The sequence below is a fragment of the Syngnathus scovelli genome, chromosome 17 (genome assembly GCF_024217435.2).
Source record: "Syngnathus scovelli strain Florida chromosome 17, RoL_Ssco_1.2, whole genome shotgun sequence".
In the NCBI taxonomy this organism is placed as follows: Eukaryota; Metazoa; Chordata; class Actinopteri; order Syngnathiformes; family Syngnathidae; genus Syngnathus; species Syngnathus scovelli.
Genome location: NC_090863.1, coordinates 10,017,307 through 10,044,966, shown reverse-complemented (window position 1 = coordinate 10,044,966; position 27,660 = coordinate 10,017,307). Strand labels below are relative to the sequence as shown.

The window sequence follows — 27,660 nt, the reverse complement described above, 5'->3', positions numbered from 1 at the left end:
TGTGTGCGCGCGTGTGTGGTCGAGTTCCGGCTGAAACTCTGTCCGCTGCGCACGCTGAGTCTAGTCAGTGTAGATCGGCTCACCATGGCGGAAGGACGAAGAGATCCACCCCATCCTCTCCTGTCCCTACCACCGGCTAGTAAGCGACCCTGCCTACGACCAGCTCCACGGGGTCCTGGCCCTGGGCCCGGATACAGTAGCGGCTTAACCAGCTATCGACAACGTTCCCCGGAGTCCCTCCTGGACTGTGCCGCGAAGGCAGTCGCGGAAAAGTGGGCCTTCGAAAGAGTCGAGGAGCGTTTTGAGCGGATACCTGAACCCGTGCAGCGTCGTATCGTCTACTGGTCCTTTCCCAGAAACGAGAAGGAGATATGCATGTACTCTTCGTTTCAGTGCCGCGTGTTCGGCGAAGAGGGTCCATCGACGGCTACCACCGGGGCAGTGGTTGTCGGAGTCGGACCTACAACTACTGCTGGTGGCGGAGGAACTACCACTGGTACGACGACCGTGGGAACAACCGGAGGAGTAGGAACGGGAGATGCATTGCCTTTCCGCCGTGGTATCAGGTTGCTTGACACCGGCTGCGTGGAAAACGTTTTGCAAGTCGGTGAGTGGACATATTTTTTTCGCTCAACTTTTTGGCTAGACTGACTTTTGCGGCGCGTCCCTGCAGAATCTTGACCGCGCACGCTCCATTGACGCACTCTTGTTTTTAAATTCTAAACCCGGGCGTGAATGAGTAGTTACCGTGTGACATGTGTTTAACTTCCTCAAGCTTCCTAATCGACATTTTTGACAAATAAGCTCATGTCCGCGTGAGACTGGCGATAAGGTTGCTTGCTAAACAGAACCGAGTAACCGCTGTTTAAAAATTGAAGGGTTTCCTATTGTGGCTTCGCTACGCTTTAGCACACTCTCTACCTTTTTGGAATAAAAGTAAGACGTGTTATGTTTTGGGTCAAGTCAAACACCACCAAAAGAATTAAAAAATGAGTTAATGTTCACTTTTTTTCCCCCCGATGAGCGGAGCTGGCTGGAGCCGTCGACGCGCAGCCAAGTAGGGGGAGGCGCAAACGAGTGCTCTTGCTGACAGGCACCGATACAAAAGGACTCAACGGGGCTTTATGTTTTGTTTGTGTCAGTTTGCAATTGCAAGAGTTTTTCCAAAAACTAACCGTTGGTTGGCAGTGCTTTAGCCAAGGAACAAAGACTGTTATTGGGTCTCTTATTATGATTAATCCGATGTTAATCCGTGGAAGAAAAAAAAAGTCCCCCCATCACACGGCTGTGTTTACTCGCTGCTGGTCGGAGTGGACAAAGAGAAGCGGACGCCACCGGCGTGGAAAATAGCTTGGTGTTTTCCGGCAGTAGTTTGGCTACAACGCGTTCTTTGCGTGCGTTCCGCAGACGCTCGCCACACAAAAGGCTCACAGTTGAAATGATCGATAAGCGTCTCGCATTTCCAGCACTGCAGAGAGGATGTTTTCAAACAAAGGGCCATTCCGCAAAAGCTCCTTCTCCAACACCAGCCTCATTAGTCTTTACAGCCAAACGTGAGATTGGACATGACGAAAATGGATGGGATTGGAATTGATGGAGAGTGGGGGGGCGAAACTGCCTCCTAGTGTTATTGGGCTATTTTTTCTTGTTTGGCCATATGGCGTGAGAGGTACTGGAGCTTGTCTGGGGTTTCGTGTTGCCTCAAGGTATCAGGGGAAGCTGCAAACTGTGGCTTCTTTCGGATTGCTGTATCTTATTGCATCTTTTTTAAATGGCCATTGATTCCGCTCCATTACTATCTTGAAACGTGAGACTTGTGAATATGAAAGCGAGATTTACTTTTAGCTTTGTTTAGTGCCATCTGGCTTGATGCACTTGTGCAAGCTTGCGAGATATGATCCGAAAGCGGCACCTTCATTAAAGTGTTAATGTCAGGATAATTCTAGCTGGGTTGGTGATTGCATGTAATCGAGAACCGTATGCAAAGAATGTTGGCGACAGCGAGAAAGGACACTTCCGGTTATCATAAACACTGCCACGTGCTTAAAAGCTGCACAGCATGCTGCTGCTTTGTGCAGGTCATGTAGTCATTCAAAACATATTTTGGGGTCAAATAAGTTACATCCCCTCGGGTGTAAACGGACATTTTAACGAACAAAAACAATGTACAGTATCTGAAAGCAAACACCAGCAGCCTTAAATGTCTCTCATCCTCCCCCCCAAGGTGAGTCACAGCAGGTCCGCACATGGTTTTGTCTCTCTGTTAACAAACACAAGACCAGTTAAATAGTTGTTTGACGTCAAGATAAGATTTGGCCTGCTCTTCAGTTTGTGGCACATGGTAACCAGTTGTTAACTTTTTTTTTTTGTACATTTGGATAAGCTGCCATGCACTTATGCTTCTGTTTACACAATGCATCTTTATTTATATAGCACTTTCACAACAAGCGTTTTGCAAAACCAAAATAACAAAACAACAGAAAAGATCACATAAAATGTGGGCAATAATGCAAACAATAAATATCCCTCCATATGTTTTGTTGTTTGATGCGGTTATAGTGGAAAATTGAGATTCAGTCTTCCAAGTTGAGGTTCAAATTGGATCAAAGGCATCTGCTTCAGCTAAGTTTGAAACGTAAACAATTTGCTGTAGCCTCCTTTGACGAAAGGAACGACGGAGAAGGATGGTTTAGTTCTCCTGTCTGACATTGAGTCTTTCACATCCGCACCTTAAAAAAAATATTCACACATTCTTTTGCACACTTCAGTTTCAATAGGTGATCACCAAATGCCACCTTTATGTCCAAAATATCATAATAACTATAATTACATTATTCTCTCTTTGTTCACAATTTGATTTCAAAATTACAGGCCCAATCAAAAAAAATATTTTTTTTCTTCCAAATTGTACTCTTCAGTCTCCACAAATATCCTGGATGAGCAGTTAGTGTTGCCACTTGGATGTTAGCGCCTGGTGATTGCCTCAGACCAACTACGTCATTGCATCATGAAGTTAGCCTACATGTGTTGCGGAGTTGAGAGTTGGCAAAAATGGCTCAGACGCAGAGCGTGCACGATCCTGATTACGAACCAGACGATGAGGCACCGGAAAAGGAAGAGACCTAACAGCTTCAGAAGGACATATCCAAAGTTATTTCTCATATGCTTTGATTTAACTCTGTGACATCAACCGGGCTGTTAGCAGCCAAGCTAATGATTCAAAAAAAGGGGAACTATATATCACTTAGTGAAGGAAATCAGATTTGAAAACACCTTTTATATGCAATTCAGAGAATCACGCACGCACTCTTTGCAAGTCGAGTCTTTTGTTTGTCTGGGTTTAACTGTAACACTGTCTAATTGAAGGGACGTGTGAGCTCATCAACAACTTATCAACCCATGTGTAATAATCCACTTCTAGCTCCAAGTCCTAATTAGAATGGTTAAAGCTAAGACCGCTTGTGTATTTACCACCCCCACTCCCCCCAACACGCCACATGTATGACCAGAAGCTCCCTTGCCTGTTATAAAGTCCTCCGAGAACAGGAGGAAGGGATATTGGGGAGGGAAGGGCGGGTTAGTGGATGGGCGGGGGGGGTTCCTCATCTTTGAGTCCAGCTTCAGGATTATTGGGTCATGCTTTGTTAGCCAGCTGCAGAAAAAAACCTTGTTCACAGAAAGGGGGGTAGGAAGGAGCTGTGTGCGAACGCATGTGTGTCCCTTCCACGTCTCTGTCTGTAGAATGTTACATAAAGCTGTAATGGGTCCCCAATGCCTTCTGAAGCGACGGTGGCAGACTTGAACGAGATTAAACTATGTGACAGTCAGTCAGGGGGATTTTCCAAGTGCTTCTAAAAGGCTGTAATTCACACTGCCAGGTAGGAAGTGTCATTTTGAACCCAGGTAATGGTTTACCTGTGAAGGTTTTCAAAAGTTGCAAATAGCTGCTTTTATTATTTCCTGCTGAATTTTTGGAAGTAGATCTGCTCAGTTTTTCATTTTTCTTCACCAAAGTGTCATCGTGTGTGCGATTTGATTCAATATTGATTTTAATTCTCAGATTAAGTAAACAGATACAAATACACAAATGAATAAACATAATAATAATAATGAGTAATAAAAATATGGGGACAACTCAAGTAGTGATAGTTCCGTCAGTCGCTCTGGAAGCTTAACCGACATTTTGTCGAGTTCAACCACTCCAAAACTGCTTCCTTCAAATCTGTGTACATCTTCGGATTGTCAACGGGAAATTTCCATAAAGAATCTAAATGTCAGATTTAAAAGTAGAAGGCTCACTTTAAGCTTCTACTGCTTGTTTTTGTTGGCATGTTAATGTTTGTTCAAACGCTGCTTGGCATCACAAAGAATCAATATTGCGGAATTAATATTGAATTATGGATAGAAGTCGCTGAATAGATATTGAAATAGAAAGTTTTGTGATGCATTCATCAATCAATATTTTTACCCACCCCTGCAAGTTGCACAAGTCTGCAGGGCCGTGGAGTCAGGGCAGGCACCGGAGGAGTCTTGAACGTTCAAAGAGAGCAATATTTAAATAGCTTTTTTTGCTATTTAAAATATTTTTCTATTTTTATTGTCTGGTCTGTGCTTTACATTGATGCTCTCATCATTAAAATTGCTGAATTGGCACATTTCTTGTTCAAATGCATGGATGAGAAGGAAAGCAAGGTATTTCTCCCCAAGTGCCTCAAGCGACTATTTACACATTAGTCGACGCAGGGCAGTTAGTGCCGTGTGCTCTCACACTAGAGACAATACTGTTTCTGTTTATATTGGCAATATAAGTTTTATCACACACTTTGGCAGGTGGCAGCGCTGAGATCCGTTGGTGCAGTGGCTAGAGTGCGGCACTTTTCCACTAAGCTTTTTTCCCCTTTAATTCTTTGATTTAAAATTCCAATTCTTATTGAGAATGGCTGGTGGGAAAAATAAAAATACATTAAAAATATATCTATATTATATAGAAATAACTACAGGGACTACCGTATTTTCCGGACTATAAGGCGCACTTAAAAACCTACAATTTTCTCAAAAGCCGACAGTGCGTCTAATAGTCCGGTGCTCCTTATATAAGGACGCAGTTTCAAAATGGGCCCTTCATTCAAGGTGCGCCTTATAGCCCGGTGCGCCTTATAGTCCGGAAAATACGGTAAATCTGAATTAGGCAGCCCTGTACTCCGTGTCACCTGAAACTGTGGCCAGTGTTTGCAAATCCCTCCACATCCACTCCATTTTTTCCAGTTAATAACTGTTCTAAAAATATACAGTAACTGCACATGTGCTGGGATGAAGCAAACTCAAGTTCCTCCTGTCCGGTGTTTAGAATCTCTCAACATTGTGTATTTTCCCGCACCTTTAGTGCTTCTATATTCATGGGTGGACGTGATCAATGGTAGCCTTGTCCTTGTAGCTTTTGAAGCAGACATTTGCTGTTGTTCTCAGTTATTGCACCATCCCACACCTGTCTTTTATTAGTTTTGCGTGTGTGTATGTGTGTGTTGTGTTTGAGTGTGCATGTGCGTCGTTACACATTTGGCCGCTATCCATGTTTCAGTCAGAGGAAAGCTGGACTTGAAAGGAATGGATGACTCTGATGTTGGATGGTTGTAATTGCCAAACAAATGTGGAGAAAGGGTGCGTGAAAAGACATGGAAGGGAAGGAAATATTTGAAAGGCATGGTAGTTGTTAGTTGGTGGAATCAAATAAAAAGTACATTTTGGGTGTTTTCCTCTGTAAAGCATGTTGCCAAATTTGCAATTCAAAAACATCAAACATTGTCCGGCTTTGTATTTGTACTGCATCAAAATAATTTCACCAGCATTAACCGTACGGAACCTCATTTTACCGATGCCCAGCCCATTTTCTTGGTGCAATTCATCTGCTTCTATTGATCCATCTACTTGATGGTTGGATAGAAGTCATTCAAGCACAACTCAGTTTTCTCTCTTTTGTTGCACTTCCCAGAATACCCCTCCTAGCTTAAAAGTTAGTTTGGCGCAATGGAAGATGATGACATGTAGTCAGCGCCTAAAACGTATCAATTATTCCATCGATTACTCAAGGACCTTCTAGAAATCCCTTCTATTTCTGCTTCTTGGTTTTATTGGTCATCTCTTTTCCATTTTTCCTTTGCTTTTGAAAGCTGAAAATGTCTTGCTTTATTGTTTTGCCATGGCCACTTGGAAATAGGCAGCAGTAGCTCCCAGATGTCAGCCACAGATAGTCATCACGCATACAATTTGTAGTTAATGGCTGTCTCCATTGTGCTTCCTCAAGATCCTCCGCACTCGTAACAACAGTGCTACCACTATTAGAGCCACGACTGACGAGTGCCCATAGGAGCACATTGTGTTCGAAGCATCCATTATAGATACATTAGAAACTATTTCTATACATTGACATTCAGCCAAGATGGCAATCAAAATATAATGTACTTCCTTTTTTGGTTGCAAATGTGCACATGATCATCGAGTATCCGCATGTCTCTCAACTACAGTTTTTCTTCCTGCTAGATGAAAGCATGCTGTATTTAAAATTAAGTGCACTATTCATCATCCCCGGCCTCCTCCAAGTGTTCAAATTTTTATCATTAGAATTGATTTGATCCGGCCGTCTTGGTCTTTTTATTTTACATTTAGTTCATATCCTCATTTGTATAAAAAAAGGCGCTTGTTGGATTAAAAAGGCTTACAATGGTGTTCCTTGAAGACAGCATCTCCATTTATGGTGATTCCCTCTCTCTTTGTGCATTAGTAAATTGGTGGGCTGGTGTGAATGCATTGTTTTGTGCCATTTTCATTCACATGCACTCTAATATAAATGAAAATAAGCCTTAGCCACTCCGTTTTTATCCATGTGTAAATTGTCATTGTCTGCTGCACCGTCACTCCCTGAATGGCTGAGTGACCAAAGCGCTCATAAATTACTGCTGTGAAAGAAAATATTAGTTTCCAAAACAGTTTGGTTAAGTTCTTCAGGCTCATTTTTTATTATTTATTTATTTTGTATTTTTATTTCTATATTATTTATTTATTATTACATTATATATGGACAAAGTCTACTCACATTTAAATATTGCTTAAATATTAAAACAGCAACACACACAGTCATCGTGATACACACATTTGCACTTGTTAAAGAATAAACTTGTGTGTTTTCCTGCCCCATCTCCGAACTCCGCCATGATTGTTTACATCGGCTTGTGTGAGTCGCTCGCCAGACATACGGACTTATACGCACCGTATACACACACTGCGTTATTTTATCTGTAAAGATGGAAAATAATGTGAAAATGAGAAATGTTCTCAGGTTTGGCTAGCTATGGTGAGGAAGATACTTCCTGCACTACAAGATTCCTTGTAGATATAGCAAGAGAACAAAAAACAATGACTCGTTTGAAGGAGGAACTCGATCGGCAGTTTACACGAGACATGATTTGGGTTCGAAAAGGGGGTAACCAGGCCGTCTTATTTGACATACCCAAATAAGGGCATATTTGGGTTTTGACGTGCTTTTAAAAACACAAATAATTCCAGGTTTTAAAAGGTTTAAGGAGATGTTAGTCAGCCCTTCATCGTTTAGACTTCCCACTTCACTATGAGTCACGTTCAAATGTGTTTGGTCATGTTGGTCTGTATAAGTCATATATACGTTTCTGGTTTCCGTCAGTTATTTCCACCCGTGTGTGTGCACTGTCTCTTTCACGCCTGCCTGCTAATCATGCCACTTTGTGAGTTTTTGTAGTGGTTGTTTTACTACAGCCCAAAAGAATGGTAAGATAACTGTAGGGGATGATAAAAAACAAAAATCATTTTTTCTTTTGGAGGGGGGGGTGAGGTGAGAATTGACAGACACCAAGAGTGTGAAGTATGGAAGAAAATGGAGGGAGATTTAAAGAAGGTGTGAAGGAAGGAAACAGGCGCAAAATGAGCTGAAAGGCAAATGCAGAAATAAACACAAGCAACTTGTCACCTCTGGCTCACACACATCTACACACAGACACACACGCACGCACACAGCCAATGGGAAGGGAGGGTCCTCATTACACTCTCAGCAGTTCATCACACGTTTGTGTGTGTGTGTGTGTGTGTGTGGTAGTGGGCTTACAAGGTGTTCTACAATGGGGGGAGGATGGGCATGCCTCAAGAAAAGAAGGGAATCAAGCCAAATTGATCGGAGCAGTCAAGTGCACTAACACGTTCAGCATGATTAATGTGGTCAAGAGTCATGAGGATCTGTCGGGTGGAGACCTTCAAGCATGGGCCATGTCGCAAATTTTGGCTGTCGGTTAGGCCCTCTTAAATTGTTTACCTGGCGGGGCAGAATAAACCGAACGTTTCAGCCGGTCTGTACTTTTTTTAGGATCGGTAAAATTATTGTTCGTTCTAAGAGTACTGTGGTAAGCGAGAGCTGGCAAAACGTACTCTCAATTAAAAATACCGTCCAGATGGAAAATCGCCATATCGTATGTTTACCTTTGATTTTTACCAAGGGCTGTCCATTTCATTTCTGTCCCCTTCTATTTCAGGACACCGTAGACTTAGCATGGCGCACCTACCAAGACGATTTCAGTCGGAAACCGGTGGTTCTAGAGGGGGCAGGGCCTTTTGTGTTTCATTGTGGGAATACTCAAAGACTATGATCAGTCTCTCGGCCATTCTCGAATACCCATTGTTTCCTTTCATCTGTCCGCCTTTTCTCCACCTTTTCAATTCACTCTAATTTTAATCAAAATGGCCTAGATTCTTCACAAGATTCTCTTCCCTAGTGGTTACCTGATATGTGAATCAACACACGCAAAATCTTGTTGTGTTAGGGAAACATTTGGTAATGGCGTATGCAACCATTTAGAGGTTTAACATCCATGTTAACATTTGAAACTGTTGCCAGGTGACCATTTCAACTGTCTCAATAGATGGCAGCACAAATGGATGAATGCTTTTAATATTAAAAGACTACAAAGGCGAGAAAAAGTCATTTTTCTAAAAGTCAAGCCAGGCCATGCAAGGTTTACCTTGACCATCTTCAATGCCACTGCTTTACTTTCTTTTGGCAGTTCACAATGGGGACACGGGGAGCCTCCAAGTATGCGCTCACTTGCCTTTCATGCAGAGTATTTCCAGGGCAGCATCTTTGCCAGCTCTTTTCATGAATGCATTTCTTATTGGGACATAGATAACAGGATTAGTGTGCCAAGTGCCCAGGAGTCACCAGAGAAACCCTTTAACCCTCTTCACATTTCGAAGACAATAGCTCTATATATCTGTGTATGACTTTGTGCTCGTGTCCTTGCCAGATGGGACCGGTGCTTTTTTTGGGGGGGGGGGGGGGGATCACATCACACTGGTTTGTTTCCTATTCCCCACTTAACTGGCCTTTTAAAAAAAAAAATCATTTAATTTTCAAGGCTTTTGATATTTACAGCAGCTTTCAGTTGCTTCTTCTTATCTTGTCCACCACTTATTAACTTAGTGGGCTGATACAGGCAGGATGTTTCCATCCAGTCTTCCTCTGTTGCCCCCTTTCACTTTTTTTTCTGAGAAATCACCAGCATGCATGCAAGGAATGCAAACACATACTCCCCCCCCACCTCAACACAATACACGGACGCGCACACGCACGCCCGTCCAGTTTTGCACTTCATTGTGTTTGGCACGTGGCCACTATATTCCTTCGTTACACAGACATAACGCATGCGTGCACACACACGCAGACATCACACTCGGCCCCCGCCTGACTCCTGCCTTGGCAGACAGCTTCCTGCTGAGTAAGCCGGCCTGCACCCCCCCCCCCCCCCTCGCTTGCACTTTTTTGTACTGGTTATTTCTTTTCACACAAGCCCTTCATTGCATCCCTTTGGTCTTATTTCATATGAGCACAACTTGCTTTCTGTACACCTGAGGCTAGGTAATGATATCCAAATATGTGATATTATCACAATATAAACCTCACAATAGCATGATTATCACGATTTTGTGCGGTCGGCGATATTGATGGTGTATTTAAAAAAAAAAAAGAAAAAAAAAAAAGAGAGAGCTCATATTAAAAAGAAGCACAACAGTATTGTATTTTCGGGCAGCCGTGACAAAGAAATAAAATTGCCAGTCAGTTTATTATCATCATCCCATTATATCATCATCATTTTATTATCATGTCGTATTGTCAGAAAAGTCATAAGAGTGATAACTGCTGCAGTATGAGCAGTTTGAGCTAGCCAAAAACATTTTTAGTCATACTAGTCAGTATGCTGATCTTACATGGTTGGATGCTACTACAGTTTTCTTTTCCCCCCAGCCCTCATCAGAGTCTCAATTTTCAGTTTTTTTGTTCCGAGGATTAAAGGAGGGACATCTTGTTGTGCATCTTTCCACTGAGATCTGATGAAAAGAACCTGTTTCAAGTGTTGAGTGCTGTGCTTTTCTTTACACCTGAGAAGAGTGGGCGGCATTGTCTGTGCACATAAATGTGTGTTTTATTGTCAGGCCAAAGACAAGCAGGCCTTGGCTGTGCCAAGTGGTACCAAGCCAGTTGGCTGTCACTCACACTTTTGTTTTGTGTTGTGTTCTGTATTCAGCCCACAGCACACATTGTTGTGAAGAGGCTTTCACTTGCTTTCCCCTTTTGCTTTTGTTTGGATGTTTTATGGGACTGACATTGATCAAGGGAGAGAACTCGAAATGTGAGTTTCAATAGATAGATGCTGTGCACGCGTGCGTAGTTTTGTACTGGAACAAAATATTTTTTTTTTAAAAAGTTGGAGTAGCAGGAGTCACCAACCATTTTAAATCTCAGAGGTACAGATTTAATACTGCCATTTTGAAAGCCCCCTTTGAAATAACAAATTTGCTCAAATGACCATTAATAATTAACGGTAAAGATATTTCATGAATTATTATTGCTCGATGTGATTTCTCGTAAAAAATTGGGAACAGATGTAACACTTTATCTCTATAACTTTTTGCCGGCGTTTACATTTTCTAATGATCATTCCTAGAAAATCACAGTGTCCCATCACTGGGAAGCTGTTTTTAGAGCAGGCTTACAGGCTACCCATGTGATCCATGGGTTGGTGACCTCTGGCATGGACATTCGGTCCAGGTCGCTTCGTGATCATTGTTGCCCAGTAAAAATGCATTGAGCCATAATCATGAAATAATTTGTCTTTAGAAATGAACGTTCGATTCTACAGTAACAATCGGTGTAAATCATTTCACACCGCAGCAAGCAAACATGGCTAGGAAATGATTATCATACCATCCACCCACCATCCATCCACTCTCATGGTTTCATGAGTTAAAATCCACACATGTCCAGAACCTTGCTCAACACATTCATAATACAAACCTCAGTAAAATTCCGCATTTAGAATTGTGAAGAGGTTTTTTTGTGTCATTGTGCTTATCTGCGTCATTAAGATTATGGGAATACTAGCTGACTTTGCACAGGCTTGTACTTCTCGTCATTAACTTTCTGATTCATCCAGTGCAAGTCATAAGAATTCCGCCCTGCATTGTTTGCAAGTCTTTCATCAGTTCATTGTCAAGTACAGTTGAGTGTTCGCTTTGTTTCTGTCAACCGCAATATTTATACAGGAAAAGGAGATTCATTCAAATATGCAATGTATCTAATATAAGGGGTACACGTAAAAGGCAATAGAGGTCCAAAATATTGTCGTACCCAATATGACCGGCCACTTTACTTTTCGAGCAGCACTATGACAGGAATTTGGTGTTGAGTTCTTTCTTTCGCTTTCTTCCAGGAATTCGAATCCTGGTTTGGTTCATTTACAAAAGGAGTAGCCGCTGTTGTCTATGCACACTAATATTGTGGGGTGATTTAGGAGCTAAGTTTTGTCTACACATCTTTTCCTGTCATATTTATTGATCATAAACCATAAATGGTAGCAGGGTTAGGGTTTTTTTGGTTATAACTTTTTTTGATTATTATTGCTGACAAACTTTTGCTACACAACTGATGCATCTGCATTGTAGTGAAAATAAGTGAAATGAATATTTCATTTGCAAGGCAATTTGTGAAGAGAAATAATGTTCTGAGGAACAATATCTATTCCCTATTGAATGTTGTCAAGGTTTCTCTCTCAACACACTTAGCAGTATGAGGGTGACAGACAAACTCAATGAATGCCAGGCATTTGGAAGTATTTTCTTTTGTGAACTCAAGGCTTCGAAACGGCATTGTGTAGCATTGTTTACCAGCCTCGGCCATCTTTGTTCCTTCTGTTTGTGTGTGTGTGTGAGTGCGCGTCTGCGTGTGCATCCTCCTTTGTTGAATCGTTGCGTGAGAGTTGACGTTAGGGCTGCGCCGATACGGCAAAAAAAAAATATCACAATTTATTTATTTATATCTTGTTTTAAAGTATCTGCATTGAAAACTGAAGAAACTAGAAATACATAGTAAATAACAAAACAAATTAAAGTAAATAAGAATGTGACAGACTGTGACGACTCAGCTCGCATTTTCATTCTTATCTTATAATCACTTGACTGGCACGTCTTTATACGATCAAACAGATTTATTGTATTGCCATTTTTTTTTTTTTTTTTGGCACTGACCACCAACATACCTTGCAACATCAGCGTCACTTTGGAGATATTCGAACCAACGCCACGCAACCGGCATTGAGTGACTTCGAAGGATAACTCCAAGTCATGGCTGACATCCAATTTGCAGCGAGAAATACGCACACACTTGATCAGATTAACGTCTAGCATGACTGTCTGCCACGTCAGCTCCTCCGTGTGTCTCAAAGCAAGAAAGCAGCAAAAGAGAGAAACCTGGAAATTAAAGATGGTGGACTAATAACATGTGATTATTACTACAGTGGTAAAGCTGCAGTGTTTAAGATTAACACATCTTCAGGGTACATGAGTTAAAAGGGGGTCCTCTTAATCTGGCAAGAGTGGCGTCATAATGCATTCAAGCTGATTTGGTAATGCCCTTTGTGTGCATTTTAATACTGTCTCTGTAATACACACACATGCACACACTCAAATCCCCCCCCCATCCCCATATGGTGGCAGGGCTTGATGGGAGCTCGATGAAGTCAACCAGAAGTCCCTACCCCCTATTTGAAAGTGTGTGTGTGAGAGAGGGCATGTGTAGATTTCCAGGTTATATGTTGGCTTGCAAGCTGTTTTCATTACATTTCATTAATGATTCATTTCATGCGTGATTGTGCAAAGCTCGCCATGATCAGATCTGCAGGGGTGGAGTCTAATCCGAAGGTGGAAAGGTTCCTAACCTCAGACATGCAGATGGTCCCACCACACCATAAATGTCATGACCTTTTTGTTCCACCAAAATGCTGAATGGAAATAAAATTAAACAAAACTACAACCAATGTTTTTCTTGCTAGCTGCTAGGAATTAAAGAGTGTCCTGAAAAATCAATAGTAATTATCTGCTCTGTCTTTTTTTTTTACACATGGCAGACATAGTATTACTACATTGTTTATGTGCGTACAGTATATTGCAATAGTCAGGTTCACATTTTATACTATTGCATACACATTTTTTACATGCCTTTCAAGTAAAATTAAATGGGACCATGACAAAATGAAATTATTTTGGTCTTCTTTCGTTAAATCCATGGTGGTTGTAGTAACCAGGAAAATAAGTTGAACACGTGGCAGTAAAGAGCTTTTTAACATGCACCTCAGATAAAGTTGTTGTGAGAATCAGGGACGAGATTAAATCGTGTACGTCAGGGGTGCGTAACCTTGTTTACCCCAGCTCTAGTGACGCAGTAGTGCAATGCCGCGGTTCCACATTGATTCATTATTGGCAGTAGATATGTGTAACCAGTGGCGTTCTACTCTTGTGGTCTCCACCGAACTAGGGGATCAAACTAACAAATGAGTTTTAACTTTTGATATGACGTCATAAAGTCAATGTGGTAGTTGAAAATGACACTGGTCAGTCGAATAACGGTTTTCATGATGTCAGATTTGTCGGTGTGTGGGCGGACCAGAATTTGGTGCCTTATGGACCTTCCAGTCAGCCAGTGTCTGCAAAAACGACAGCTTTGACACTATGGACCATGTTATCGACAAATGACGTGGTCAAGGTCTTGTGCGGACCCACGGTCAATTGCGGTTGTTCAAAGAGATGATGTTTGGTCACATGGCTGTTCTTTTCTGAAGAAGCTGATGTCTTATATCTTGCGAGGTTGTCACTTTGATAGCAAAGGAGAACTTTCAAGCCCGAACTTGCAAGATAGACGAACAGAGAGCTTCACTAGCCAACAAAGAGCAAATAAATGTTGTTCTCTGGATTTATTTAGCCTTGAGTTAACAGGATCTACACAAACCAGTGAAAGGACAGCTTTTGGCATACACACTCACATGTCCTTCGATTGATCTAAACCCGAAGTTCAGCTTCTACACAATGTGTTTGTGTGTGTGAGCATGGCAGCTCTTATCAGACTGCACCTTTTGAGCTCTCGTGGAAGCTGAAAGCAGCGTTTCAGCTATTTCCTCTTAAAGTGGCATTCAATGCTGTTATGCGCACCCTTTACAATACAATGCTTTGAATTGAGCAAGTGAGTCCTTTGACGACAGAATGTGTGCCTGTCTTGAATTGAGCTGCTTTGGCTTCCTTTCAAATTAGACAGATTAAAATCCTTGATTGAATCTTAGATGCAGGCAAGGAAAGGATGCCATACCTTCCTCCTTACCCCTTGATAGTGGTTCTTTACGATAAAACTATTTTTATTCCTAACCTGGTCAGTCAGGTGGGCAATTCGCTGACTTCCACCTGTTTCGCCAAAGCTGTATTTTTTTTTTTTTTTTTACACTGACACATAAGATGAAAGGCAGTTAATTAACCTGCCATGAACCCCAACCCCAACATCCCCCCACTTTCCCCTGTTGCAATAGAAAAGAGAAAATCAGGTAATCAATTCAGTGAAAACATGACAAATGAGTCCCTGCGGTTACTGAGTTTGTGTGCATGTTGGGGCAGAGCTGTTGGGAAATCACAAATGAAACAATCTGGTTGTTATCGCATCAGCAAACAGCGCAAAGAGGAAGGGATGGATGACTGAATGATGGATGGATGGATGCATCGATGGATGGGCAGAGGGAGGAGATGATTCAGTGTGGCCAATGGGTATTTGTGCATATGCACGTCTGTTGTGCACAGATAGATGGCTGATTGAATACACGGCCATGTGGGTGTCTGCGTGAGTGGGAGCGTGCAAAAAGGGGTGCTGTGTTAACCTTGGAGCTGTCAGAACAGATGGGAGATGGGAAGGGCTGCAGGGGATACGTTCGCTGCTGGAGGGGGATGGATACCAAGGCATGGAGCTGGGAGGGCGAAAGGAGGAAGAATGGGAGACAAGGTTTGTGTGTGTCCTTGACTCCTACACAAATCATAAAGGAATGACTGAAGCGTGCAAACATTCACGCAATAATTGTATTTACAGTATTGTAGATATTTACAACCTCTCAAAATGCTAGGTTCGAACGGAACACAAAATATTATTTCGTCCTGCGCGTTTGGTAAGATGACGTTTGATCATTAGTCAAACTGGTGGGTGGTAATTGTGTTAAAACGATATATATGTGACTCAAAATGAAAGAAAAAAAAACATAAAAAGGAAAATTTTAAATTCTGGATTCATTTTATGCCAAAACTTGATACAATGTACAAAGAATCAAGTACATCTGCAAAGTGCATAGTGCATAGCCCAAAAAAACAAACAAAAAAAATTCACGCCATGAACATTAATTACGTTTTATATATTTTATCCAGTGTTTTTCCGTCATCTCTCTTGCCGGTGGGTCTTAGCATCCGTTCTTCTTGGCCGACCACTGCTTCCACCTACTTTACCCCCATTTATGGAATGAGCGACCCCATAAACAGAAAAGGAGAAATTAAGCATAGTGTGTTGTCAAAAAATATCCATATTTACTGTCAGGGTATCGGTTATTTATTCCAACAGAGGGCCGAAATAATATATTGTATTATTGATTTTCTTCCCCCCCGTCTTGAAACACCAGCGACCGGGCAAATAAGCAAATTTACCCCCATGCCATGAGACGCATCATCCTCAACTCTCGGCACGCATTCCCGCCAATCCGCATCGGTTTTAAAATTCAAGTATGCTGGACATATATGGAATGTCATATTTTTGTGGAACCTTGGGGAAAATCAATGGATTATTTATTTGGAATTTGAAATGAGTGGGCTGGGTTTGTCCATGGGGAGGCATTAACGGAATAAGGCTGCTGTCATTTAAATGCGTCTATGCGTGTGCGTGCACATACATATACTTTGGCTCACCGCCCGGCTCCATTCTCCCAGCTGATTAGGGTTAATGGCCTATGAGCATGAGCGATTGTTTGCCTCCTCATTGGTTGATTTGCTGTGGAGTGGGCGGGGTTTGCACTGCGTGACAGATGGCGGCGCTGTGTGTGCAATTGTGGATGCACAATGGAAAGATGTACAATGGCGGCTGTTGTCTTCCACTCCCCCACTCCACGCTCACATTTGATTGTTTCCTCACTAGTCTATATTTCTTAAACATAAATGTTCACATGCATTAGTTTTTATTTCAAGTGAAACGAAAAGTTTTTCGTGATTGTGGATTTTTATGTGTGGAGAACTGAAAGCACACAGAGCAAAAGCGTGACAGAGTTGTTCCGTTTTGGATTTAACTGCATCTTCCTATGCAGCATACTCATAAATCACCTTTGATCAAAATTAATACGCTGCCTGCAATTTAAAATAAAATAGCAGTCTGTGTGTTGTGTGAGAGATTAATGATATCTTCTGTGAATATCACTGGGTGTTTTTTTTTTTGCTACTAAATTTTGGTCCTGGCATTTAGAACAAAAGCAAGCAGGCTTTGAAAGGTTGTTTTGTGCACTGTTTTATGTCTGTATGTACATGTACACGGGCTGCCGGATGCAGCATTCTTCTTTTTTTTTTTTTTAAATCAAGTGCCATTGCATCCCCATCTGCTGAAGACACAATGTTTCTCTTAACCACACATTGAGGAGCACTCATATGAGAGAGTACCCAGATAACAGGGAGCTCTTGTAGTATAATTTGATGTAGCAACAAACGCTTCATATTTCAGACACAATCTGAATTTGTCACTCTGGATCTTTTAATTCTTAAAATCCAAAATTTATTTTTTTCCTCCAGCTACAAGTTTACAAAATGGCGAGTCCACACAATACGAGCGTTGAATGTTGGCATTTTTTTATCAACACATTTGAAATATTTGGAAATTTCCAAAAAAAAATGGTCGAAATGGTTTGCTTGTCGTTCTACTTGCACTGGATTTGATAGCACGTTGTTTAAAGCTATGATATTTGTTAACGTGATTGGAGGTTTTCTATCGTCTGGACTGATAGCAAGATTTGCACACAGGCTATGTCATGTCTGTTGGCAATGCAAACAAGATGCTTCCTCATTTCACTCCACGCCTCTCCTTTCATGGCCATTCTTTTCTGTCTCCTCTTTCTTGTAGAGAAAAAGGCTCTGCCCTTATTTGACACAGTTGGAAAAGTGGTGTGCTAAAGAAAAGATTCTCACTGTCATTATTAAAATATCGTTATTGGAGACATGATATCATTTTGACGGTGAAATTGGTGCAGGCCTCTGAGCTCTTGTTTTTTTTCTGTCCATCTTTTCTTATCACTATTTCTTTGCCACAATGAATGATGTTTTTAATTGATTGTATCGCAGGGTGTGACAGCTTTCTTGTGTGTGCGCTCACAACATTTGGTTGGGAAAAGGAAAGCCTGTTGAGGGGCTTTGCCCAGGAGATGGCTTAAGGAAGCCCTTATTATTCATCTGTACCACCATGCTGGCTCATACCCCAGATTTTAATTGTGGGGGTTGGGTCATGTTATGGTTTGGGCGTGTGTAGGTTTGGGAAAACAAGATTTTAGCACATTTCCCTTTGCCACGGCCCAAAATAAGCTCGTCATTGCCTTTCAGTTTACTCCCGCTGCCTCCCTCCCCATCTTCTTGCTGATTGTCTGGCTCTAGATAAAGCCCTGAGGTTGTTCTCGGCTACAAACTAATTTGTACACATCTTACAAATACTTACAAATCTGACCAATTGCCGTCTGTTTTAGATATGTGGCGTCAAGTTACTACTTATAGGTTCTCCCTTGTTTCTTCCCTCATAATATCACACAGCCTCAAGACAAGACATTTCTAAAACGATAAAAGTGAGGGGGAAATGTTAAGTTATTGTGGAGATGTTTTATTTCTTTATCACAATAAAAAAAAGAAGCCAACTAATTATTCTACCTTCTTTCTTGTGCAGGGTTTCATCTGAGTGGCACGGTAACTGAACCTGCCACCACATTGGATCCAGAGGTCACCCACAAGGTGGCCATCAGCTTTGATCGCTGCAAGATTACCTCAGTCACCTGTAGCTGTGGAGATCGGGATATTTTCTACTGCGCCCACGTGGTGGCGCTATCTCTGTATAGGATCCGCAAGCCTGAACAGGTAAAATATACAGAGAATTATAAGAAGATATTCTGAACAGGTGGAACAACTTTAAAACCATAACAATGCAATGTAAAGAAAAGTTGGACAAACAAAACACGCCTTGTCAGGCACACATAATAAAGACTTAAAATAAAATGGCAGACATATTTATATCCTGTGTCACTTGTGTGTATGTTGCAGGTGAAGCTTCGATTGCCCATCTCAGAAACCTTGTTCCAAATGAACAGAGACCAGTTGCAGAAGTTGGTCCAATACCTGATTACAGCCCACCACACAGAGGTCTTGCCCACAGCTCAGAAACTGGCTGACGAGATCCTCTCATCTAACTCTGAGATCAACCAAGTTCACGGTGCGCCAACCTAGTCTTCCTCACTGGAGAGAAATATTCGAAACTATTCTCTACGCACGTAGATCATGGATATAGCAAACTCGAAACACCCTACAATACACAGATTTTTTTTTTTCCAATTTGGTCTCCCTCTGTTAATGTTGACATTCGGCAGCTCTCCAGTTCAGCAAAGCCACGTCGTGCTTCCTGTCTGTGTTTAACAAGAGAACAGGCCATGGAAGCTGTTGATCCACATGGAAGGCTTTAATTGAGGAATGTTGCTGGTTTGTTTCCTACAGGCAGATTGAAATTTGTGGTTTTAGTTGCTCAGCTTCTTTCTTGATCAAAGTAACCCCTGCCCCTTTTCCAAATTAGATGTAGAAACACATGCAGAGAAGGAAAAGGAAAGCAAAGTTGTGCTGGCAAACTTCCTGCTGCAGAAATCAAAATAAACACTGAGTTCCACATTTTGTTTAGTTCACTTCGCAGCGCTTAGCAAGTCCTCCATGAGGGGGGGAAGTCTAATGTTGTTTTCGACAGAGTCTCTTTTGAAATCAATTTACCATGCTCTTGACCTGTTTAGTAGAAAACCCTTTTTGTCAGCGTGTCTCTCATGATGGCCTGCTTTTTTTAAAATCATTTTATTCAGGTGCTCCCGATCCAACTGCCGGCGCAAGCATTGACGATGACAACTGCTGGCATCTGGATGAAGATCAAGTCCGGGAACAAGTCAAGCACTTTTTGTCCCAGGGAGGATACTACGGTTCTGGGAAGCAGATCAACTCCATGTTTGCTAAGGTACATTTTGCTCTGCTTGATTCATGTCCCAACTTTCTCTTTAAATGCATAAGCAGCCTGAACACACAGAAGATAAAATTGTATGCTATATTTTTGTGCAAACCATGAAATACCACCCGAGTACTGACACTTAGAAATGAATGACCGCCAAAAACGTGACAACACTTTTTGGGGATTTCTAGGTGCGCGAGATGTTAAGAATGCGTGACTCCAATGGTGCCAGGATGCTAACTCTCATAACAGAACAGTTTATGGCAGACCCTCGGCTGTCACTTTGGAGACAACAAGGTGCAGGCATGACGGATAAATGTAGACAACTTTGGGATGAGCTGAGTAAGTACAGTCGGTGAAACCTTTTTGTAGTTTCTCTCTGTCTTGGCCTTTTTTTCCTCATGGAATAATGAAGCCCTTAAATCAATAAAGCTGCTCAGCTTCTGTGCAATCAATCTGAGCATTTAGGAGGTCAACGAGAACACTTCCTGGGTGAGCGGGTGTGATCATGACATGCATCTGAAACAGGAATAACACTCCTTTGACAAAGACTGAAAAAAAAATAGGAGTATTGACACGTTTGACAAAATCAGACATTGTCTAGTTTTGAAATGACATTAAAAAAAGAAAAGAAAATCAGGCTTTTTTAAAAATGTGTCTTCACCATTTTTTTTTTTACACAGTATTTTAATCACTCAAAAAGCATCGACTATAAATTGCTGACTTGACTGCTCTAGGTGCATTGTGGGTGTGTGTGGTGTTAAACCCCCACTGTAAGAGTGAGGAGAAGAGCAGTTGGCTCATGCAGATGAAGAAGTGGAGCGACATGGACGTGTGCCCGCTGGAAGACGGCAACTATGGTCGCGAGCTCCCGAACATTACTAATGCTCTGCCGCAGAGCAACCTTGCACAGGGTCAGTACGCAAACACACATGCGGTTCAAGATAATCACTGATAGCACGGAAAATACCGTACAAGTTCTGACAGTACATTTAATTGTTTGATACCAACTATAAATGAGAATTCCATTATCAACAACAAGCAATACTGCCTAGTGCTAAGTGTGTGTTCTGCTTGTCAGACTCTCTGTCCAGGCCAAGGAGGACTGTTTTCAGCCGGGCGGTCGAGGCTTGCAACCTCCACTGGCAGGGTAGCCACCTTCAGAGAATCATCAGCAGCGATTACTACATGTCTCCATCGTACCAGAGAGACGAGGAGAGTCTACTGTTTAATCCACAGGGCCTGCCCCTCTGGCTCGGTACGCGTACACACGCACACAGTGAGTGAAGTATGTCAAACATTGAAAATGTTAATCAATGACCAGTGGTGAATTTCTGTGCGTCTCTTGTCAAACATACAGATCACGTACCGACGGCATGCGCTCGTGTAGATGCCTTGCGTTCCCATGGTTATTCCAGGGAAGCCTTGCGACTGGCGGTGGCCATCATCAACACGCTCCGTCTATTACAACAGCGTGAGATGGATATCTATAGACATCAAAAGAAAGGTAATGCACACACACATTCTGTTTTTTATCAATACAGGGTTCCGCTCAATCTGCTCTTGTCCATCCCCAGATCTTCTTCAAAGGGGCGTGACTACCACCACGAACCTAGAGGGTTGGGTAGGACATCCTCTGGACCCCATTGGCTGCCTGTTTACAACACTCACCGAAACGTGCCGAGTCGACGACGACAGCACTATGGACACCGGAGGTACAAAATCATTAACACAAAACTGGTCGTATTTAGGTTGGTAAATCTTTGCAACTCCTAGACAACATTGTATTGCCACTTGACCCCCACACTTGGAAGGCTGCTGCTCATTTACTCATTATCCCAATCGTAGTTAGGGAGTTGAACATGTGGACCTTTGGTCGCAGGCCACATTCCATGCCCCATACACTTCTGTTAAGCTTTAATCAAATAGCTGAAAGTCAGTTAGAAACTTGATTGATCGAACGGGTGAATTTTCTTCTTCCCCATCTATAAGAGGGTGAGCACAGGCGTCCTGTCTACCACCATGTGCCAGTGTGGGGCAGTCATGATGGAGGAGAGTCTTACCTGACTCTTGCCTTGGAGGTGACTCTGATGGGCATGGGCCAACAAAGGATTATGCCAGAAGGTCTCTACGCCCAGGAGAAGGTATGGATGTATGGTGTTTTGTTCTCAGAAAAAAAACGTGTTTTTTGCGTGTGTATTGCAACATGTCGTATTGAGCATATGCTGTGCATAATATTGCGCAATGTGTAACCTTTGCGTGTTGTTTTGAAGGTATGCCGCAACGAAGAGCAAATTGTGACAAAGTTGCAAGAGCTCGAGCTGGACAACGTGCTGGTTCAGACCCTCCGGAGACAGGCCATACAGTTACTAGAAGGTACAAGCAGAAGACTTGTGATGTCTGATACAGATGAAAATAATTGATGTCAATATCTGAAATATTGAAATGTAACGCAGATGTTTTCATCCTACAAAAAAACATTTGAATATGTTTGAGTCAAGTGAATGTATAAAACATGGTTCTTGAAAACTGAGAAGGATTTCTTTTTTTGTTTCTATGCAGCTGGTCCATTCAGCGGTCTTGGTGAAGTCACCCACAGGGAGAGTGTTCCTATGCACACTTTTGCCAAGTACCTCTTTTCTGCCCTGCTGCCACACGATGCAGACCTGGCATATAAGGTGGCTCTTCGTGCCATGAGGTCAGACTTTTCAACCGCTTTGCTTCGATCTAAACTTAAATTGTTCGAAAACACCTTGGTCCCAATGCAGTCTGTGATTTGTTTCTTTTCTAGGAAGAATAAAATCGCTACTTTCTAATATTGGGCCGTTAAGCTGGGAAACTTTAATAACTATATATATGCTCAGTGTATTTAGGCACACAGAAACAAAAATGTTATACGGTAAATCCTGAAATAATTCATGCCACGGTCTATTAAATATAACATATATTATTAAATATTAAAATATCAATATAAGAAACCTGCATATGACCACTTGATTTTTTTAAATAAATTAAATCGACCATACCTTTTTTCTGTAGTACGTGAATTGTATGAGCTTGAAGTTGTTGCATTCTTGTTTTCAGATTGCCAGTTCTGGAATCATCTGCAGCCTCCGTGGATATTGGTCAACCTCGTCATGGTATTTCCATCATTACAAATAGATATCCACGCTGGTTCACTCTGGGACACTTGGAGACGCAGCAGTGTGAGCTCGCTTCGACTATGCTAACTGCTGCTAAAGGTACAGTCCAAGCATTACCCAGAACGGGCATCTCATTAAGATTTTGCCAATCAAAATCCTTTGCTCCTTATTTCTAGGTGACATGTTGAGATTGCGGACAATTCTGGAAGTCATTCAGAAAAACATCCATTCTTCGTCCTTGATCTTTAAACTAGCCCAGGATGCCTTCAAAATCGCTACGCCTGCAGACAGCCCGCCTGATATAACTCTACTCAATGTGGCCTTGGAGCTGGGACTTCAGGTAGTGTGTGTAGGTTTGTGTGTACCTGTGCGTTTGCGACTTTTAGGACACGTCTGTAATTCTACAAACGATTGTGCTTACGCGTGACTGCAAACAATATTTTCCACCTGCAAAATAAATAAGCCAACTCTTCTGATGTTTGAATGGGCACGATGGAGAAACCCGTAGATAGCCAAGATGCCAAGTTAAACTTGAAGTTATTCTTCTCTTTGTGTCGCGCAATCAATTTGTCCCCAATCATGTTGTAGGTGATGAGGATGACTCTGTCCACGCTCAACTGGAGAAGGAGAGAGATGGTCCGCTGGCTGGTAACCTGTGCCACTGAAGTCGGTATGTTGAAATATTATCCTGCCCTCCCCAAGACCAGGCAAACCAAATTTGCCCATAACTTATACATGATCATGTCCTTATATGGAGATAAGATTGATTTTAAGGACGTGTCAGTTAATCCATTTAGTAATGCTTGGACCAAAGCTTGTAAATGTAGTGCTTTGCCGTCGACTTGTAGCATCCGAAGTAAATTCTAAATCTTTACTAATCCATGTGTTGGCACATCTTTTCACACCAATATCTTTTTCCATTGTGTGTGTCACTGTTCCTCTCAGGTCTTCGTGCCCTTGTGAGCATTCTGCAGAGCTGGTACACCCTCTTCACACCCACCGAATCCACCAGTATTGTTGCAGCCACTGTCATGTCCCACAACACCATCCTGCGCCTCAGCCTGGATTACAACCAACGAGAGGAGCTAGCTAGTTGCGCCAGGACGTTAGCGCTGCAGTGCGCCATGAAGGACCCGCAGAACTGCGCCCTGTCTGCTCTGACTCTCTGCGAGAAGGACCACATCACCTTTGAGACGGCCTACCAAATTGTCATCGACGCGGCGTCCACGGGGATGACTTACTCGCAGCTCTTTACCATCGCCAGGTACATGGAGCACAGAGGGTACCCGCTGCGCTCGTTTAAGTTAGCCTCCCTGGCGATGAGCCACTTGAACCTGGCGTACAACCAGGACACCCACCCAGCCATTAATGACGTTTTGTGGGCCTGCTCGCTCAGTCACTCCCTGGGGAAAAACGAGCTCGCTGCAATTATCCCCCTGGTGGTGAAAGGAGTGCACTGCGCCACCGTGCTGTCCGATATCCTGCGCCGGTGCACCATGACGGCACCGGGGTTGGCCGGCATTCCCGGCAGAAGGAACTCCGGGAAACTGATGGCAACGGACAAGGCGCCTCTGCGCCAGCTCCTGGACGCTACAATCTCGGCCTACATCAACACCACGCACTCTCGACTGACACACATCAGTCCGCGGCACTACGGCGAGTTCATTGAGTTCCTGAGCAAAGCGCGGGAAACTTTCCTGTTGGCGCAGGATGGCCACATTCAGTTTGGCCAGTTCATAGACAACCTCAAACAAATCTACAAGGGCAAGAAGAAACTCATGATGCTGGTTAGGGAACGATTCGGTTGACCCCAAGAGGATCATCCTTTTAAGGAAGTAACCCACCTTATATATTTTCTGTTTCACATTTTGAATTCTTTGTTTTTACTTAAGTTGAGCCATTGGTTGACTATTTTTTATTTTTTTTTCCCTCCAATGTGGTGGTTTTGTTTGTTGAATGTGAACCAGGAAGCATTGCTCTACTGAAACTACTAAAAGGGGCAAATGGCTCAATATGTCAAAGATGAACAACAAAACACGGCTTCCTGGCCCGCTACCAACGAATGATGAATGACATAACAAACAAAAAAGTCATGAGGTTGTGAAAAGCAGAACTAGCTTTTATTTTTTACACGTGGCACAAAAACCAAAAGCAGCTGGGAAGAAGTGGGCCTTAAAAAATGGAAGAAACATTAAAATGTTTATTAAAAAAAAAAAAAAAAAGAACCCACTGAGGATGACAACACACAAAGTGTTACTATCATACCTCAACTGTAATATTTATCACCTTTAACATCCTTGTTGATCAGGGGTCTCAAACTCCAGTCCTCGGGGGCCGCATTCCAACATGTTTTCCGAATTTCCCTCGTTAAACACCTAATTCAAATGATCAGTTCATCCTCACGTTCTGCAGGAGCCTGATAATTGAATTAGATGTGTTTACCGAGGGAAACTTGGAAAACATGGAGGAATGCGGCCCCCGAGGACTGGACTTTGAGACCCCTGTTGTTGATAAATCACCTTGTTTCATTCAGGGCTCATAAGTCAAGCCACAACAACAAAACTTCCAAAGATCTGACTAAAAGCAGTGTAAGGCTAGCTCCCACATACGTTCAGAGCTACTCTACTTGCGGACTATAATTTGGATTTTATTTTGTTTTATTCTGCCACTAATCGAAATGCTTTGGACTGCGTTGATGATTTTTCGCATACTAATTTTACTCTTCTCCAAGCCGCATGATGTCATCTGGTATTCGGTTGGAGGGGTTGAGATATATTTGGCCTTTGTTTATCAGCGGCTCTTCCCTCTGCCTGTAGCTAAAGTTCTTTTTGCATCGTAAGATCTTTTGTGGGAACTTGAGAATTTCCCAACTCAACTTCCTCTACGAAACGAGTAAATATACGTGCAACTTTGGTTGCTTACTGACACTTTTCCAAAAATACCTAGAAAAGAAATTTTCATTATATTTGAAAAGCCTAAAAGGAAAGCTTAAACAGCACTAACGATATATTGCATCATATATGATGTGCTTCTAATACTACTTGAAATGGGCCAACTTTTTGGACATTTTCCCGATAAGTCACTCAGAAGGTTAATTTTCCTGGTCAGACGAAACGTCATTGTACAAGCACTTCACACAAATACCTCTTCAGTACGTTCCTGCCGGTTTATTATTTATTGCTGTTTGCTTGCTTTGTATGACAAACGATGGCAGTCGTAAAGCCTCTGATGATGACAGGCGAACTTTAAAAAGGGACATTTTCTTGCGTGTTTTTTTTTTGTTTGTTTTACATTCCATTAGAGGTGATCTTCCACGTCACCCAATCTACTTTTCTTTTTTTGTAATTGAAGAAATAGAAGAATGAAAGAGAGGCTAAACTTTGTTCTCAGGGACATCACTTAACGAGACAAAACAAAACAAAAATAGTAGCATTAAGCATTTAAGATATTGTAAATATGAAAGTGTCAATTCAGAAAATTGTAAAATTATAATTATTTATAATAAGTATGTTCTGGTTTTTTTAATTTTTTTTTATTTTTCGGGGGGGGGGTGTACTTGAACTGTTTTGGATGTGGGGGATTTGACAGCATTTTTTGTTTTTTGTAAGAGCAAAGACGTTTCTCAGGTGCTCCTGTGTACATTTCTGTTTTGCTATATTTTACTGTTTGTATTTTCTGTTTTTTTTTTCTTTTTTTTTTTACATTTGCAAAGAAAAATGTTTCCAAAAAATACAAAAGAAGCATGTAAGTTGAGGAAAATGGGCACAGATACATTCTTAAACCTGACTATGCAGAACCACTTGGATCGCTCTTTAAGAGCGCAAGATGAGACCCGGTGGACTGAACCACTATTAGAGAGGTGGGGGGGGGGGGACAACCAACCCACCGAGGTCCAGCCTGCTTTGCAATTGTACAATGCTGACTTGACTATGTTGCGGCATATGATCGAGAGCTAAACATTGAACCTGAGAAAATGCCTTTTCTGACCTATCAATGTACAAAAGATCGTTGCTTTACTTCTTTCTGGGTTTGATTCAATCAGGACTCAGAAAAGCCTTTAGTGTCTTCTCAAGATGTCGTCATGTGGTGGCACTCATAAAAGAGAGAACAACACTTCAATGTTACAACTCTGAACAAACGGGATGGCCTTTTGGATGACCTCCATTCCTTTGTTTGAATTTATTGTTTGATATCTTCTATGTCAGATTGTTTGGTCATGGGCTCACTCCGCAAGCCATTAGCCTTGTCTTGTCCAAAGCATTGGTGACATTGACGTTCTGCAGTACACTTGATTTAACCCCATGCTGCATCATTTCAGAAGGTGGAAACTTCTGGATGACGAAAGCATCCATTAAAAGAACACACGACCGTGGCATGTACGTACGTACTTTTGCCAGTTTAACAGGAAGCTCTCGTAAACCGGCTTTACCGTGATTTATCAAAGCGGCAACATCGGGACTTCCTGCCTCTTGTTTTGTCTGTTTAAGAGGAGATTCACATTTTTCCACATCCATTTTTTTTTTTTTTGTAGGAGAGTACTATTTGCTGGTAGCAGTCATTCGCCTAGTTCACCAACTGTTCCCCGGTTTGTTTGGTTTTCTGTTCTTTCTAACTTAAGGGAATGTTGAAAGTGTTTGTTGCCTCTTTGTGCTACTGATTATATAAAAAAAAAGGTATTTCCAGTATTTGTTGCCACAGAAGTATGATAGCTTAACATCACCACTTTTTATTTGTATTTTTTTTTTTTTTTGGGTGCAAATTCTTGAGCTACTGTTTATAAAGCAAGAATTTATTATTATTTATGTATCGCTACTACCATTTTATATTGATTTGTGTTGGACTCAGTGGTTTTCTATGAATAAAGTGTTAAACACGTTA

The 27,660-nt window shown here is 42.0% G+C and overlaps 1 protein-coding gene across 2 annotated transcripts; it reads left to right on the top strand.

The window, feature by feature from the left end:
- zswim5 (zinc finger, SWIM-type containing 5) lies at window positions 1-27,660 on the top strand. Of its 2 annotated transcripts, none has more exons than XM_049747516.2 (16): window positions 1-607; window positions 18,332-18,519; window positions 18,703-18,871; window positions 19,500-19,648; window positions 19,831-19,981; window positions 20,377-20,553; window positions 20,721-20,918; window positions 21,000-21,146; window positions 21,217-21,354; window positions 21,632-21,783; window positions 21,913-22,015; window positions 22,202-22,337; window positions 22,724-22,881; window positions 22,959-23,122; window positions 23,371-23,452; window positions 23,728-27,660. In XM_049747516.2, the coding sequence occupies exons 1-16, from the start codon at window positions 85-87 to the stop codon at window positions 24,588-24,590; spliced, it is 3,498 nt and encodes a 1,165-aa protein (XP_049603473.1). In that variant the 5' UTR covers window positions 1-84; the 3' UTR covers window positions 24,591-27,660. The 2 variants fall into 2 exon arrangements, with proteins under 2 accessions (XP_049603473.1, XP_049603474.1); XM_049747517.2 differs by having other exon boundaries at window positions 2-607; window positions 20,721-20,897.

What these genes read in the sequence shown, in the direction of transcription:
- zswim5 (XM_049747516.2), top strand. Translation starts at nt 85, where the DNA reads ATGGCGGAAGGACGAAGAGATCCACCCCATCCTCTCCTGTCCCTACCA. An exon ending in GCAGAGCAACCTTGCACAGG is followed by an intron (nt 20,554 to 20,720) that starts GTCAGTACGCAA and finishes TCTGCTTGTCAG; the next exon opens with ACTCTCTGTCCAGGCCAAGG. An exon ending in GTGGCTCTTCGTGCCATGAG is followed by an intron (nt 22,338 to 22,723) that starts GTCAGACTTTTC and finishes TCTTGTTTTCAG; the next exon opens with ATTGCCAGTTCTGGAATCAT.